We start from the raw sequence: 15,149 nt of genomic DNA on the forward strand, positions 1-15,149 counted from the left end.
TTATCTGTGTTAGATTATGGTGACATTCTGTATATGAACGCTTCTTCTTCATGTCTTCTAATGTTGGACACGATGTATCATGCTTCCTTGAGGTTTATTACCAATTGTAAATACCTGACCCATCACTGTGATTTGTACTTAAGAGTAAAATGGCCTTCTTTGGCCATTAGAAGACAGGGGCATTGGTACACTTTTATTTACAAAGCTATGCTTTGATTGCTGCCTCCTTATATTTGTACTTTGGTCACAAGGACAAATAGTGGTTCTTACTCCTTGCGCTCAAATGATCAGCTGCTGTTGTCTGTTCCCCTTGTCCGCACAGAGCTGGGTAAGAAAGCCTTTGTCCACTCTGCGCCTTTTTCATGGAACATGTTACAGAAAGACTGGAAACTAACTGAATTGTTGTCTTTAAATGTTTTTAAAACTAAACTCAAAGGCCTACAGGCTGCCTCAATAATGTGTAATTGTTTTGTGTAATTTTAACTTTGTTTGTTCGTATGTATTTGTCTTGAAATGTGCTGCCTCTTGGCCAGGACTCCCTTGAAAAAGAGGTCTTTGATCTCAACGGGACATTCCTGGTTAAATAAAGGTTAAATAAAAATAAAAAAACTGCTGCTGCTGCTTACTCTTGATCTGTCAGTGCACATCACCTGCTGTAAAACACATTAAAACCAGTTGATGTGATTTACTGTAATGGATGTTTATGCCAGGTAAACAGTCATAAAGAACATACATCCAGCTGCACTGTAGTATGTACAGCACACTCAAGTGAGTTTAACATCCTTTTGTCAGCTGAGATTTGGCACATGATACTGATTTTTTTTTTTTATATATATCTTTGTCACATTGAAACATTTTTCTTCCACAGCTAAAGGCTTTAGTTCTGATTTGATATGCAGCTAAAACAAAGAACAGCTTGTCTTCAGTGGATCATATGTTTATTCAAGATGTTAAAAACTAAGGATGGCTTTCATATTTTCAGTTGCCAGCTGTACAGTGCTGTGTAAAAGTTCCTACAGTTCTAATAACCTTGAAAGTCAATACTTGCTCTGACCACCTTTATTCTTCAACACAACCTGAACTCTCAAGCTTTCTTCTAACTTTTTTAAGTAGTCTACAGGAATAGTTCTCCAGGCTTCTTGAAGGATATTCAAAGCTCTTCTTTGGATATTGGCTGTCTTTTTGCCATTGTCTGCCAAGATGATCCTACTGCTACAATAATGTTGAGGTCTTGGTCAGGAGGAGGCCAATCCATGACTGATGTTTTTTTTCCATCCCAGTATGCTTTCACTACATTGACAGTGTGTTTGAGATCATTGTCATGAGGAAAAATGAAACCATTGCCAATCAGATGCTTTCAAGATTGTTGGATCAAATCTGACAGTACAAAATCCTATCAGTTTGAGCCATGAAATTACCTCCACCGTGTTTTAACCAAACCAAATATTTGGATTAATTACTCGTTAAGTTGCCAGTTCTTGTGTAATTTGGCATACCTCAGCATTTTCTGTAAAGTCTGCTTTCTTAACATTGGCTTCTTGACAGCTTCCAGTTAGATTATTTCTGATGATGCCTCAATTAGCAGTAAACAGATCAGCTGATGCATCTCTCAGGTCCTGTGTCAGATCTTTGCTAAATTTATTTCCACTATTATAAGGATATGACTTTAAGATACTTCTTGTCTGCTGGACTGACTCTTGAGCATGCCAAGATATGCCCATTTTTCAGATAATATAAGGAAACTAAGGAAATGGGAACAAATGACATGTTTGTCCAACAGGCCCCCACTAACAAAATGTCTGAAAATACAATAAAATTGCTTTGGGTTTTTTGTGTGCGTTTTTTTTTTTTTTTTTTTTTTTCAAAAGTTGTCTGGTATGTGTAGACACAGCACCGATTGGTCCCTTGAGATAGGTGCCTTTTTATGCTTGAATTATTCACAGGGGAGTGGTTCACTAAACAAAAAACATGAACTGAAAGTGATCAGGGTACAAGGACTGGGCTAGGAAAGAATGAAAAAGACGCCCTTGTCCTAAGAAAACTGTGAAAGACCTTCAGAAAGACATGAGTACTACTGCTCAAGATGCCTTTAAAAAGTTACAATAAAGTCTGGCTCTGTGGAAGCAAAATATAAAGAAATGACTGACTTTTTCAGAGTAGGGCAGCCACAAACAATTATTTTGATAGTCGACTAATCAGATCATGCATCCATTGGACGTAAAATTTACAGCTTATTGCACCAGCATGCATCTGCTCTTATATAACTATCATTAGCTTACAGCTTTAAGTGTTTAAGTTATGTGCTAACTAAAAATAAAGACAAGATGATAGTTTATTCAATTTCAATGAAATTTGCAGATTGTTTCGGTGAAGTTGAATAAACTCCTTGCTATCTAAACATAACAGGACACCGGATTATATTCTCGAGCATCTCACACTTCTGATAATCAGCTGTCTGCTTGACGTTTATTCAGCTGTGTAAAAACTATAACTTTAATCTCAGCCAAACTGATTTACTCAGGAACAAATAAAATTATAAAAAAAACTAAACAATAACATTTTTAAGTTATCTAAGTGACTTATATATGTTTAACCTGAGTAGCGAGAGACGGCGGTGGGTTTGAAAACGATTTGCCAGGAGTCCGGTGTTCTCACGGGCTCTAGTGAGCCTAGCCCCCGGCTAGCTATCGAGCTAGTGGGTAACAGACGTCTACGAAAACGTCGGAGCGCTTTTGAAAATATGTGGTGTCTTGATAAACTGAGCAGATATTTGAGGTTTACACAGCTACATTCTCCCCTGAAAATATGTTAAACGTTTATTTTGTGACCCAGAAAGAATAATAAGAGTAATATTAAAACTAACTAGCTGCCGCCATTGTTGGAAACAGAGCTGCCCACAAGAGCTGGGCTGCACTATGAATTCTGGGACACAGCTTCTTCTTCTTCGGGGTTTAACGGCAGCTGGCATCCTTGTACATGCAGTGCTGCCATCTTCTGTTTCAGTCCGTTATTACACTCGTAAAACCTACTACTTATTCCTGCATCTTTTGTGATCTTACAAAGCTTCAAACGATGCGTCGACTATTAAATCAGTCGTCGACGATTTTGATAATCGACGTAATCGTGACTAGTTGACTAATCGTGGCAGCCCTATTTCAGAGTACTCTTTGCATGTTCTCGTAGAAAGTGCTTCCAAGCAGCATGAATACTACAGTAGCAAACACACTTTACTCAAAGCCTTAAAACGTCTCCAGATAGTATAGGTTGTGGAAATAATTATCTGTGTACTAAACAGGTTGTAGTAGAACATGTTTAATAATGTTTTTGTGGGTAATCCATACGCCACGGTTGACCTTTGTATGATCACAGTTCATGAAGGTCAGGCGGTGCCGTAGCTACTGTGTGTAAGACCCACAGTGGGTTAATCCCTCTTAACAATGCACAGGGGCTATACTGTAATGTCAGGCCAGCTGTGTGGATAATCACGTGTGCATGCACACACATGCATACCCAGGAGCACACATTCAAGCCCAGGACAAACACAACACGTACATACATGTTGCACACATACCCTCAGTGACCCACTGGAAGTAGCGCAGCTGGATGACTCCAAATGTTTACTTGTTGGCTCTTAGCTACTTATGGGTCCATTGCTCTCAACACTCCTGAGCTCTGATATTAATTTAGTCGTTATCGAAGCCTCAACTGCGAATTATCTTAGTTTAACTTTTTATTAGCTGTGTTTAGAGGTCAGATTTGGCAAGATTTGTGAAAAAGGAGATTATTTGTTTTCCCAATGCCATAATATTTTCCACAGCCTTGATAGTGGCTGCAGCAGATGCTCGTGCCACGCTGAGAGGCAATCTGCTGTGCGCTGTGCCGTGACTGTTTAGAACAAGCTGATTCCCTGTGTACTGTGAGAGCTTGAGTCACCTCTCTCTTCTTGTTTCTCTCCGTGTTTCAGGTGGTTCCAGAAAGTGGGTTGGTAAATGGCACAGGCAAAGCACAGATGGATGACACCCACATGGCAGCAGAGGAGGATGAGGGGGAGGAAGGCCACATACCTCATACACAGACTCCCCCCATTACCCACTCACTCACCCACGACCAGGTCTTGGACCAAGGTGTACGGCCAATACTTATTAAAGGAGAGCCCGGGCTGGAGCTGACCAGCACTGCACCACTTCACCAACAAGTATGCTCTTCTGTGACTTTTCAGAATGGTTCTGCTGCAAACCTGATAAAACCTAAACCTGGTGCTAATATGACCACTGTGTCTGCTTTGAAACGGACTACAATGGCATTGGAGCCTCAAAGGAATATCATAGCTGCAGTTCCTAAAGACTCTGAGAATGGACCCATGACTCCTCCAGATGACTTGGCAGTTCCACTAAAGAAGATAAAACAGGAGGAGCCATGGGTGTGGATCACTGAACAGACCACCACGCAGCTGAGTGATGAAGATGAGGTATGTGAGGACCCACTGGCTACGCTGGCAGCCGTTGTGTGTCTTTCTGTCACTGAGAGGAAGGGCCTGGAGGAGAAACTCTTCAGCTCTCGTGCTTCCATACTTCACTCCATCAAAACAGAGGCACCAGATTTGCACTTTGTGAGAAAAGAGGACTTGTATCTGAAAAGCACTCCTGTTAATCTGCAAAGCACTCCCCCACCCATTAAAAGTGAGCCTCTTCCAAGTGTCTTGTTACCAAGCGTGCAATCTTTGGCAGAGAGGAGAAACCTTAGTGTTGATCAGGCTATCGCTATTGAGGCCTTGACTCAGCTGGCAGCTATACCTCAAAGCACACCAGGGTCCATTAAAACTGAAAGTAAGTGTGAACATCCCATTTCTACTGCTGTGCCATCATCAGCCTCGAGTACAAATAGAGTCCTGCAAGAAGCCAAACCCGCAGTAGCTTTTGGCTACAACAAAGTCTCTGTCATCAGCTCACCACTACACCAGATGTCAGTTATACGACCTCCTGTGGCCAGACAAGGGAATGTCATCCAGCGCTCCAACGGGTTGAGCATAAACAAGCTGCAGAGTCTCTTGGAGGCGAGTTCACACAGTGATAAAACAATCTCCAGGAGGTCAGAACAGGATTGTGGTGCTTTTGTCATTAAGTCTGAATTCAGTTATAAAACCCCCACTGATGTGAAGTTTAGTAAGGATCATGAGCGTCTGTCTATGGAGGGTGGGGTTGTTGCTAAAGTGAGTAGAAACAGAGATGAAGAGGAAGTGGCAGCTCAGCTGGCAAATTTAGCCTTCATCATCCAGTCCCAGCACAACCAGCAGTCAGAGAACAATCCTTTGAAAGGAGCGCCTGTTTCAGCTATCAAATACAACTACAAATCCCAGCAGCCCCCCAGTCAGAAAACACCTGTCAGGAAGAAAACAAAAGCTGCGCCTTCCAAGCCCAGTAAGAAGAAAACTGATGGATTAAATCAGCGCACGCCAAATAGAGAGACGCCGTACAGGAGCAGAAACCAGAAGAATCCCTTGCAGGGTAAATCAGGACTTCACCACAAGAAAAACCTATTTCTGCCTCAGGCTCAAATTGATCTGAAGAGATACTTGGCTGAGGCACAGGAGGAGAGGAAGCAATTTATCCATCAGATTAACACTCAAAATATATCTCATTTAGGGCATCAGACTCAGAACTATAGCACTCTCACAACGTTCAACCACATTTCTGGTCAAGAAAACCAGCCGTGGTCCCTTTCCAAAGGTCCACTTCACCAACATAATCCATGCAATGGTTACGCTGCAGGACCAGAAGAGTACGAAAAGCATTTGTTATCTCAGGTAGCGCAGCCCTGTGGTGGGCTGCAGCACGGTGCTGATCCTAACACCAGCCCAGCCAAATCAGCTTTTCTCAGCCCTACGTCTGGGCATCATGGTCTGGCTAATGGCTTCTCAGGGGCTCACCAGTCCCCTCCTCTAAGTCAACAAAGCTACTACAAGCTGGAGAGTTCAGGACCTGTCACTGTCCTGTCTACAACCACTGATGGGAGTCAGGGACACTCTGCGGACTCAACTCCATCCAAGAACGGCATCAACAGTTTTCTGGAGTCTCCCTCAAGTTTTCTAGATACCCCTACCAAGAACTTGCTCAACACACCTTCCAAAAAACTGGCTGATCTTCCATCCTGTCAGTGTGTGGGTGAGTTGCTTCTGTCTTCACTTCAACTTTTTAGTGCATGTGTTTCCATCACATTAAATTTGAACCACTTTGAAATTAAACAGACTAATGTACATGTTTTCCTCTGGCCTGCAGAGTTGTTTATAAAGCTGAGTAGCTGTTGCTGGTGAGATTTGCCCAGATTGGGCGATAACAGATAGAAAATATACAAATGACTGCCTTCTCTACGTCTAATGAAATTAGATTGCAGTCACACTATGGTCAAAGCATTAAAAAAGTCCATTTTAAAACTCAGCAGTAAAGTCTTTATTGTGAGTCACTCAATTTAGAAAATTTTTTTAATCAACTAGACAACAAGTTGTGTGACAAATTCCTTTCTAACAGAGCATTAAAAGATGAGAGCCATCTAGTTCAATTATATTCAAGTAAAGTGAGACATCAGAATGAAAGAGGTGATATCTTCTAAACTGAGCAGCTTACACCAAAGCTTAGTATCACTGCAGGCCAGAGGGAAACATGTGTATTTGATTTTAGGGTGAGCCGTCCCTTTAGAGTTTTCTTTTTAGTGAGACTGCTGGTGTTTGACCTCAAACTGACTTTTTTCTCTTACTCTGACTCAAACATACACTCACACACACATACACTGTGTCCTAATTCAACAGCCAAATCGAGCATAAAAGGCTGCATTTCTCTGCCATATTTGGAGCAGGATTTTGAATGTTTTGTGGAGGGTTGTTGACTTATTATGATGCATTTCAAAAGACCTCCAAGGTGATGAACCCTAAACTGAAACTGAAATCCAGCTACATTTAGTTTGTATTTCAACATTAACCTGATGTTTTTATTAAAAATATCAAACAGGTTGTCTGTGTTTCTCTTTAAACGTGCCAGCAACGCATCAGTGGAATGCTATTTGAAGAAGTTGCTCCAATATTCATTGTTGTCTTTCACAGACCAGATCATTGAAAAGGAAGAGGGCCCTTACTATACTCATCTTGGGGCAGGACCCAGCGTCGCTGCAGTGAGGGAACTTATGGAGAACAGGTAGAGTGACTACAGCGGCGTTGTTTACACGCTGTGGGGTGTGTTTACTACCACAGCTTACTAGTAAACCACAGGCTTGGTGGAATGGGGCGGGATCACAACCATGCTATGTCATTAAAAGGAAGCACTGCTGAGATAGCTCAACACACACACAGCATGCTGAAACAGGAAACCCCTCTAGCTCAGACGAGGGGCCCGTAAAGCAGGATGACAGCTTGTTTAAATACAACTTGTCCATTTGACAGCTACACTTAACGTATATTTTCAGCTTGGCTGGTAAAAATGAAATAGTTTAGTCTCTGGTCTAATTAGCTCTTTTGGACACATACCACTGCTCACTGTTACATTATACGAACCTTTGTCATTCACTAAAAGACACAAAGGGTTTATTTTGAAATGCTGTGAGGTTTTTGTGTTGTCAGTTGCTCTCAGGAAGGGTTAAGCTTCCTCATGTGTAATATATAGCATATTGCCATCCATACATGCTAGATATGGGCTTTTTGAGCAGAAATACTATTGCCCAACATCCAAATACTCTAACCACATCTCGCCTTTTTTCAATCCAATGCTTGGTAGTTGGTTGCGCATTTTACTATTTTTCTTGTAAGTCGGTAAACAGCTTTTAGTTTTATTACCTCCACCTTCTGGCAGTAATAACGCATTACATCCTACCAGATTTTTGTTAGAAATGAGGGAAGATACAGCATCCCAAAAACATTAAGGGAGTACTTGTTCTCTGCAGTTTAACAACAAGTCAGTTAAACTTTAGGGATGACAGTTTGGTTCAGTTAGGAAGCATGAACCATTGTGAACCCATTTCACCTACTTCAGTGTAAATGATCATGAACGGGAGGTCTCGAGATGCACCGTTACCGTTACCCTCTCCTTATCCCTCCACACTGTTGTTTTTCTTTTTGCTTGTGTCCTTGTTATTGCTGCTACCATGAAATGGTACCTGCAGGCAGCTAAGTTTCTTCAGAATGCCGCATCCAAATGTGCTGTCACAGGAAGGTTTGCTGTGTCTCAAGAGTGAGACAGCTGGACAAGGCTGTAGAAGGGCATCAACCCAACAACAGGATCGCTGTCTGCACCTTTCTGCCAAGAAAACCAGGAGGAGCACTTCCAGAGTCCGACAAAAATCACCTCCTGGGGCTAATCATTTGCATGTTTCTGAGGAAACTGTCACAAGCAGGCTCCACAAGGGTGTCGTCAGGGCTCAACGTCCTTTAGCCGGACCCACGTTCACAGATCAGCATAGTGCAGCTTAACTGGCGTTCACCCATGAACACCAGAACTGGCAGGTCTGTCAGTGGCATCTTGTTCTCTTGGCTGATGAGAGCAGGGACATGAATTTCACATAGAGTGCATGTGACAGAAGAGAAAGAGTCTGAAGACACCGTAACAAATGCTGTGATGACGGCAACGTCAAACAACACCAGTGCGATTTGCACCAAACTAAATGCATTCATAGTGGTTTATACTTCCTAACTGAACAGAATGACCCTGAAGTTTAACTGATGTTGTCTTATTTTGTGATGAGTGGTGTATATTTTAAACAAAAAATAGTTGTATGAACTGTTACATTTTTTAAATATTATTCTAACTTTCAGAAATTATGCCGATGACTTTTATATGCTCTTTTGTGAAGAGCACAGACTCATCATTTAGTGTGTGTGTGTGTGTGTGTGTGTGTGTGTGTGTGTGTGTGTGTGTGTGTGTGTGTGTGTGTGTGTGTGTGTGTGTGTGTTTTTTAGGTATGGTGCCAAAGGAAATGCAATAAGGGTGGAAGTTGTTGTTTACACTGGGAAAGAAGGCAGGAGCTCCCAGGGGTGTCCAATAGCTAAATGGGTATGTGGCTGGTGTCTGTGTCCTGAATGTGTCTGCTGTAAATGTAAACATTGTTGTGAGCCAGTATATTTAGTGTAAGAAATGAAAGGCAGCCTCTGATTTATGCTTTTATCACCACCATGGCAAAACCTTAGCTGCCGCCAACTGTGTAACTAAAGTTTAAACATAGCGAGCAGTCTGAGACAGCGTACTTCCGCTATGGCTGCATAAACCATGGCATGAACTTTAGAGTCTTTAGATCAAGAAGGATATGTGGATTAGTTTGTGTTTTCTTTGTCTTGAACAGCAATTTTTCATGTTTCAGTTTTATTGGTATTTGTTTAGATATGACACAGAATGTTCGTCCAGGTATTCCTGGACCCAGTACCAGACCTTAATGTGGATCAAGTCAAAAAGTTAGCCACCTCCGGTACAATTTTCACATGAATCCATCCATAACTTCTTGATAATTTCTTCTAACAACACAAACAAACAGACAAACAAAAACCATCTCCGTGTCAGAGGCATTAAATTGCAAATTTATTCACAACATTTTCTGCCTAGTCTGGTGGTATGGCAGGTCACTTATAGTGATCTATGTAGTGAGCTTAGTGTATTCGTCTGTGTTGCAATTCAAGTTTCAAATGTGACTGACGCTTGTGTATTTATAAATTAAATGTCCTCTGACAGGTGATCCGGCGTGGCAGTGAAGAGGAGAAGCTGCTGTGTTTGGTCCGCCACAGGCCAGGGCACCACTGCGACTCGGCAGTGTTGGTGATCCTCATCCTGGCCTGGGAGGGAATTCCTCGGCCGGTGGCAGACCACCTATACCAGGAGCTGACAGAGACCCTCTTTAAGTACGGCTCCCCCACCAGCCGTCGTTGTGCGCTCAACGAAGAGTGAGTACCCCTTCTTTTATTTCTCCATAACACTTCTTTTTCCCTCTTTATTTTTCATTTGTTATTTCCCGTTTCTTTACAGTCGCACATGTGCGTGCCAGGGTTTAGATCCGGACACCTGCGGAGCTTCATTTTCCTTTGGTTGCTCCTGGAGCATGTACTTCAATGGATGCAAATTTGCACGCAGCAAAGTTCCTCGGAAGTTTCGCCTGCAAGGTGACTACCGAGAGGAGGTGAGAGAGTGTGCTTTTTTAATTTACAGCAGCAAACAATGAGTGAGCAGTACAGCTTACAGCAAAATCTGAGAGAAAAATCGTCTCTTATTATTTAGGTCAAGCTAGTAGTTTTTTGAAGGTTTGCCTGCTGATGAACCATGTTGGATATTACAATAAGAGTTAGAAGTAGGTTTCTTTGAACAGTGTTAGCTTTTATTTTCAGGAGTTGAAGGTAGAAAACAACCTTCAGAGTCTTGCCACCGAGGTCGCTCCCCTCTACAAGAAACTGGCTCCTCAGGCTTTCCAAAACCAGGTATGAAACGGGAAACAACCACATTCGTCTCTGGTAATCCTTTGCTCTCCTGGGCTTGACTTAATTCAGCGGAAGTGATTTTCAGTTAATCTTTTTCCTTAAATTTCCATACAGTCTCACTCCAGGCTACTTCTGGGACCTGTTTATTCTACGGACTCTTAAGAGTTTTAAGAAATCTTTCCTTAGTGTCCTGTTTTTTCGGGTCTCACAGGTGGAATATGAGGCGGCGGGGGGTGAATGCCGGCTGGGCAAGAAGGAGGGACGTCCTTTTTCTGGGGTTACAGCTTGTGTGGATTTCTGTGCACACGCTCACAAAGACACTAGCAACATGAATAATGGCAGCACCGTGGTAAGCAAGCTTAAGAATGCGATACCATGTAATTTACTCCTACATGGTGCATCTAAATTTGAAGGTCAACAGTTTTTTGTTTGGAAGTATTAAACCGATCCTGTTTGGCTGAAAATTTAGCTTTTTGGCTTTGGGTTGGTGTTTTTTAGGTTTGCACTTTAACCAAGGAAGACAACCGTGCAGTTCGTAACATGCCAGAGGATGAGCAGCTCCACGTGCTGCCACTTTACAAGATTTCTGACACAGATGAGTTTGGTCACGCTGAGGGCCAGATGGCAAAGATCCAAAGTGGTGCTCTTCAAGTTCTGTCTTCGTTTCCTCGAGAGGTGAGTGAACCAAAAAGGATCTTGTTTTGTTGTGGGTCAGTGTGCAGTGTTAACATGCTTTAAATAATTCAATTTTGGTACATGTCAGGTTCGTCTGCTGGCAGAGCCGGTAAAATCAGCCCGTAAGATCAGACAAGAGGCTCGCCTTAAGGCTCAAGCAGAGCGACTGGAGAAGAAGCTCGGGGTGACTCCTCTCACTCCTGGAAAAGTGAAAGTTGAAAGCCCCAACAAAGGTAGTACATTCACGCCACTGGTCATTTAAGATTTATAGCTGTTTTAATAGAACCACATTAAAATATATGAATTTTCTTCCAACAAAACAAAAGCTGGATACAACAGCTCTTACAGACCTGCTAGTGTGGAAAGGTACCTACCAGAGAAGAATCAACCCTGCACTTATAACCAGATCAGCAGCTACCCCACTGTGGGTCCAGGAGTCAACCCGCAGAGGGAGGTCATCTCACCCAACACCCATGGCCTGCCTGGCCTCCAGTTTGGACAGAATGGCTCAGTTCTCAGTTACAAGACAATGAGTGATACAGTGAATGGTTATTCTCCAGCATCTGGTGACCAGTGTGCTCCGACAGAGTGTATACCTCCACGTAACACACCTGCTGACTATGATGGTGCTTTTAAAACTGAGCCCAGAGAGGTAAACTCTTCTCCTCAGCACAAACCTCTTCCCAGTGGGAGCGCTCCTCCTCCCTCTCCGTTCTCCCCCAGTCCAACGTCTGAGGGCCTCTTCAGCCGGCTCAATGGGCTCCATGGGTCTGTGGGAGATGTCATAGCAGAGGCTAGGGGTCATGGCCTCCCACCGATGTCTCCTCTCTCCTTCCCTGTACAAACTCCACCATTTGAACCAGATGAAGTGAAGCAGGAAGAGGTGTGGTCAGACAGCGAACACAACTTCCTCGACAGCGAAATAGGCGGAGTCGCCGTGGCCCCGTCGCACGGCTCCATCCTAATCGAGTGCGCGCGGCGGGAGCTCCACGCCACTACTCCAGTCCTCAAGCCAAATCGCAGCCACCCCACCCGCATCTCTCTAGTCTTCTACCAGCATAAGTCTCTAAATGAGCCGGGCCACGGGATGGCTATGTGGGATGCCAAAATGGCCAAGCGGGAACGGGACAGAGAGGAGGAGGCTGAGAGATTGAGGCTGGAGGGCAGCCTTAGTAAAGTTGCTGGAGGGGTGGAGGGAGAGGAGGAAAAGGGTGAGGAGACAGAGGAGGCGAGGATTATGAATGTCCCCACACGTAAGGCATGGACTCTCCCAAGGGACGGGGTCATCACCGCGTCCCCGTATGCTCTTACCCAAGTGACGGGTCCATACAATCGCTGGTCTTAGTCAACGTGTTTTAAACCTTGACATTCACACACACACACACAGAAAACTCCTACACCCTGTGCTTCTGCCTTACCTCAGACAATTTTAAACTGCTACTCTCATTTTTATTCTTTTTTTTTTTTCATCGAGCTTTTCTTATACCTGTTCACTTTGCCCTTCTTCGTCTCTTCCTTCAGAGCGATGAAGAAGACCAAAGGTTGTCGGCTTTTTAACTGTGAGTTTCGGTGTCGGTTTTTATTGTAAAGAGATGGTGCTTTGAAGCATTTAAAATACATTTTTAAACTGGTTTTATATACAGAACAAACAGAAAAAAAAGATGTGATTATTTATTCTGATCATAACGATTTATATTTAATTTCTGGTGTAAGCCTGTTTACTGCAAGATTTCTACGATGACCTGCATTATGTGTTCAGATTTTATGTTGTACAGTAGAAATTTACTTTTTATTTCAGCCAGTAATTCTCTTTTCAGAAGATGAATCTCATTGGCTTTTTTTTTTTTTTTTACATTGGTGCCATTCTCACTGTAATCTTTATTAAGCAAACTCATTACATCACATTATGTAGAAAACAAGACTAATATTCTGCATATTTTTACTACAGATTGTCACATGTAGCATTACACATTTCTTTCTGCTGCCTCTGACTTCTGTCGGCGGTTGATGAAAGAAATGTACTTCCTCGGTCTGTTGTTTGTTTATTCGTTATATCCACATCTGGATAGTTTGTCTTTTATTCACAGATATGTATGGCATATTAAAAAGCACTTTTTTTTAAAAAAAAAAACCTAACTTGAAAAGGGTCCCAGTCCATAGGCCTGAATATGTATGTACAGACAGAGAAATATATGACATTTTTAGCATTAATCCTTTTTTCTTTCTTTTTTTACAGTATTTCTGCACTTAATTGCGTTTCACTCATTTGATTGAAGATGACATACATATCTAATGAAACTAAACACCTAGCGAGGAATAGTGAAATGCTACATCAGTAAAGTGCTTATCATCATTTGCACTTTACTTACGTTCAGCTTCTGGAAAAGGAATTCAGTTTTTTATAGGGAACAAGAGTGATTATAGGAATTAAAACACCTACTGTACATGATATTGGTGCTAAGAAGACCTTTTTTTTTTTTCTTTCCAGAAACCACAAAGTGTCAGATATGTCAACAGATCATGCTCGGCTTTTATGTCCATACTCTTAAGTTTGAGCATAAAGCTGCATTAGCCACTGCTGAATAATCAATCTGTTTCTTTTCCCTTGTCTTTTGTTGTGAAACCACTCAAACACCAGATCCCACTTAGCCAGCTGCCTAAGACGATTTCGGGTGCTTGACCTTTGCGAAAACTTTGTTTACAGAACGCTTTTTTACAGGGTCTAAAAAAAGGGGGGTTGGTGTCAACTCCTGATTAATCAGGATTTCTTCCTTGTTATTTTTCTGTTACCCATACAAGCAAAGCTCTTAATTTTAAGAATGACTCAAGAGATGGAGACATAATATTCACACTAAAACTGATGGCATAACATTTCCTGTAGACGCATTTGGGTCTTTTAAACACTTTGACTTCCTTTTGGTGCTAATAGGACAAGATGTCAAGGTACATGCATTGACGCAACCTGCTTATGTACTGTATAACAGTGATGGCACGGTGCTTTTTGAAACTCAGCACTCACTGATCCTGTATTTGATTCAGTTCAGTTCATTTCTTCTGGTCGTTACCGGCTGGCAACATCATGACATACCTTAATTTGTCAAGTACAAGTAAAACAGCGCACTATGGGCAGATGTCCACATAGAGTTCAAATGTCTTCCACAGTTAAACCCAACTCTGCAGCAGTTATCAAAAGTCACACAAATAAAGATGAATGTAAAACTGTTTTTTAAATGAGTTCAATTTAGAAAGAATATTTTTTGAACATCACGTGATGAAATTACAGTTCTAAATGTTTCTCTCGACTTACTGTGGGGGACGGTTTTAGTCCATTTCTTTAATCAACAAAGAACTAACAACGAGCACCAGCATTAAAAAAAATGGGGAAAATTCTTAGTAGAAAATGTGTAAATATGTATGTGAACCATATTGTTTTTACTGTATTGTTACCGGTGTTTAGACAATGGGTGATCTTGCTTACTTTGAAACTGAATTACTGTACGTCGCTTAAAGTATATCCAGTTTAGACTTGAGAAGAGAATAAATTTCGCATTCCTTTTATGGATGGCTGATCTCTTTCGGGATTGTGAAATAAAGTCATATTTATATTTTGGACCCGATTATGATCTCCTCTTTTTTTTTTCTCCATCTGATTTTCCTATACTGGCTGTATGACTCACTGATCTGGTATTCCAATGAAGTCACTCAGACTTTGTCCCCTAAAGATGAAACATTACTTGTTTTTGTACACTTTGCCTCCTGAAGTAAAAACATGACGTTATTTTCTAGCTAGCTTGTAGATGTATGACAGTGATTTTCTCCTGAATAAATTAAGTGTAATGTGATTTCAGCACAACAGTGAACCTTCAGAGCACAACCGACAGTTAGATCCCTAATCTCTCGGACAAAGACACAATTTGGGGAGTTTTGTCTCTGTATAATGCCACAGTGCATTTTAGATCAAAACATTACGATTTGATGAAAGCACAAACTTGTTTAGCTTTAATTAAGGGGTTTAAGAATTAAGTTGGATTAACTG

At 41.9% G+C, this 15,149-nt stretch overlaps 1 protein-coding gene across 5 annotated transcripts in view; it reads left to right on the forward strand.

The window, feature by feature from the left end:
- The window catches only part of tet1 (tet methylcytosine dioxygenase 1), a 43,348-nt gene extending 28,625 nt beyond the window's left edge, over positions 1 to 14,723 (forward strand). For all 5 annotated transcript variants that reach the window (XM_080869584.1, XM_080869585.1, XM_080869586.1 and 2 more), the window contains 10 exons: positions 3,965 to 6,161; positions 7,094 to 7,184; positions 8,939 to 9,032; positions 9,702 to 9,910; positions 9,993 to 10,143; positions 10,349 to 10,438; positions 10,650 to 10,787; positions 10,937 to 11,113; positions 11,202 to 11,346; positions 11,440 to 14,723. In XM_080869584.1, coding sequence (XP_080725710.1) covers positions 3,965 to 6,161; positions 7,094 to 7,184; positions 8,939 to 9,032; positions 9,702 to 9,910; positions 9,993 to 10,143; positions 10,349 to 10,438; positions 10,650 to 10,787; positions 10,937 to 11,113; positions 11,202 to 11,346; positions 11,440 to 12,458 — 4,311 coding nt within the window. In that variant the 3' untranslated portion in view covers positions 12,459 to 14,723. The remainder of the gene's footprint in view (positions 1 to 3,964; positions 6,162 to 7,093; positions 7,185 to 8,938; positions 9,033 to 9,701; positions 9,911 to 9,992; positions 10,144 to 10,348; positions 10,439 to 10,649; positions 10,788 to 10,936; positions 11,114 to 11,201; positions 11,347 to 11,439) is intronic.
- Positions 14,724 to 15,149: the final 426 nt, after the last annotated feature.

This window comes from Rhamphochromis sp. 'chilingali' (assembly GCF_963969265.1).
Source record: "Rhamphochromis sp. 'chilingali' genome assembly, chromosome: 20".
Lineage (NCBI taxonomy): Eukaryota > Metazoa > Chordata > Actinopteri > Cichliformes > Cichlidae > Rhamphochromis > Rhamphochromis sp. 'chilingali'.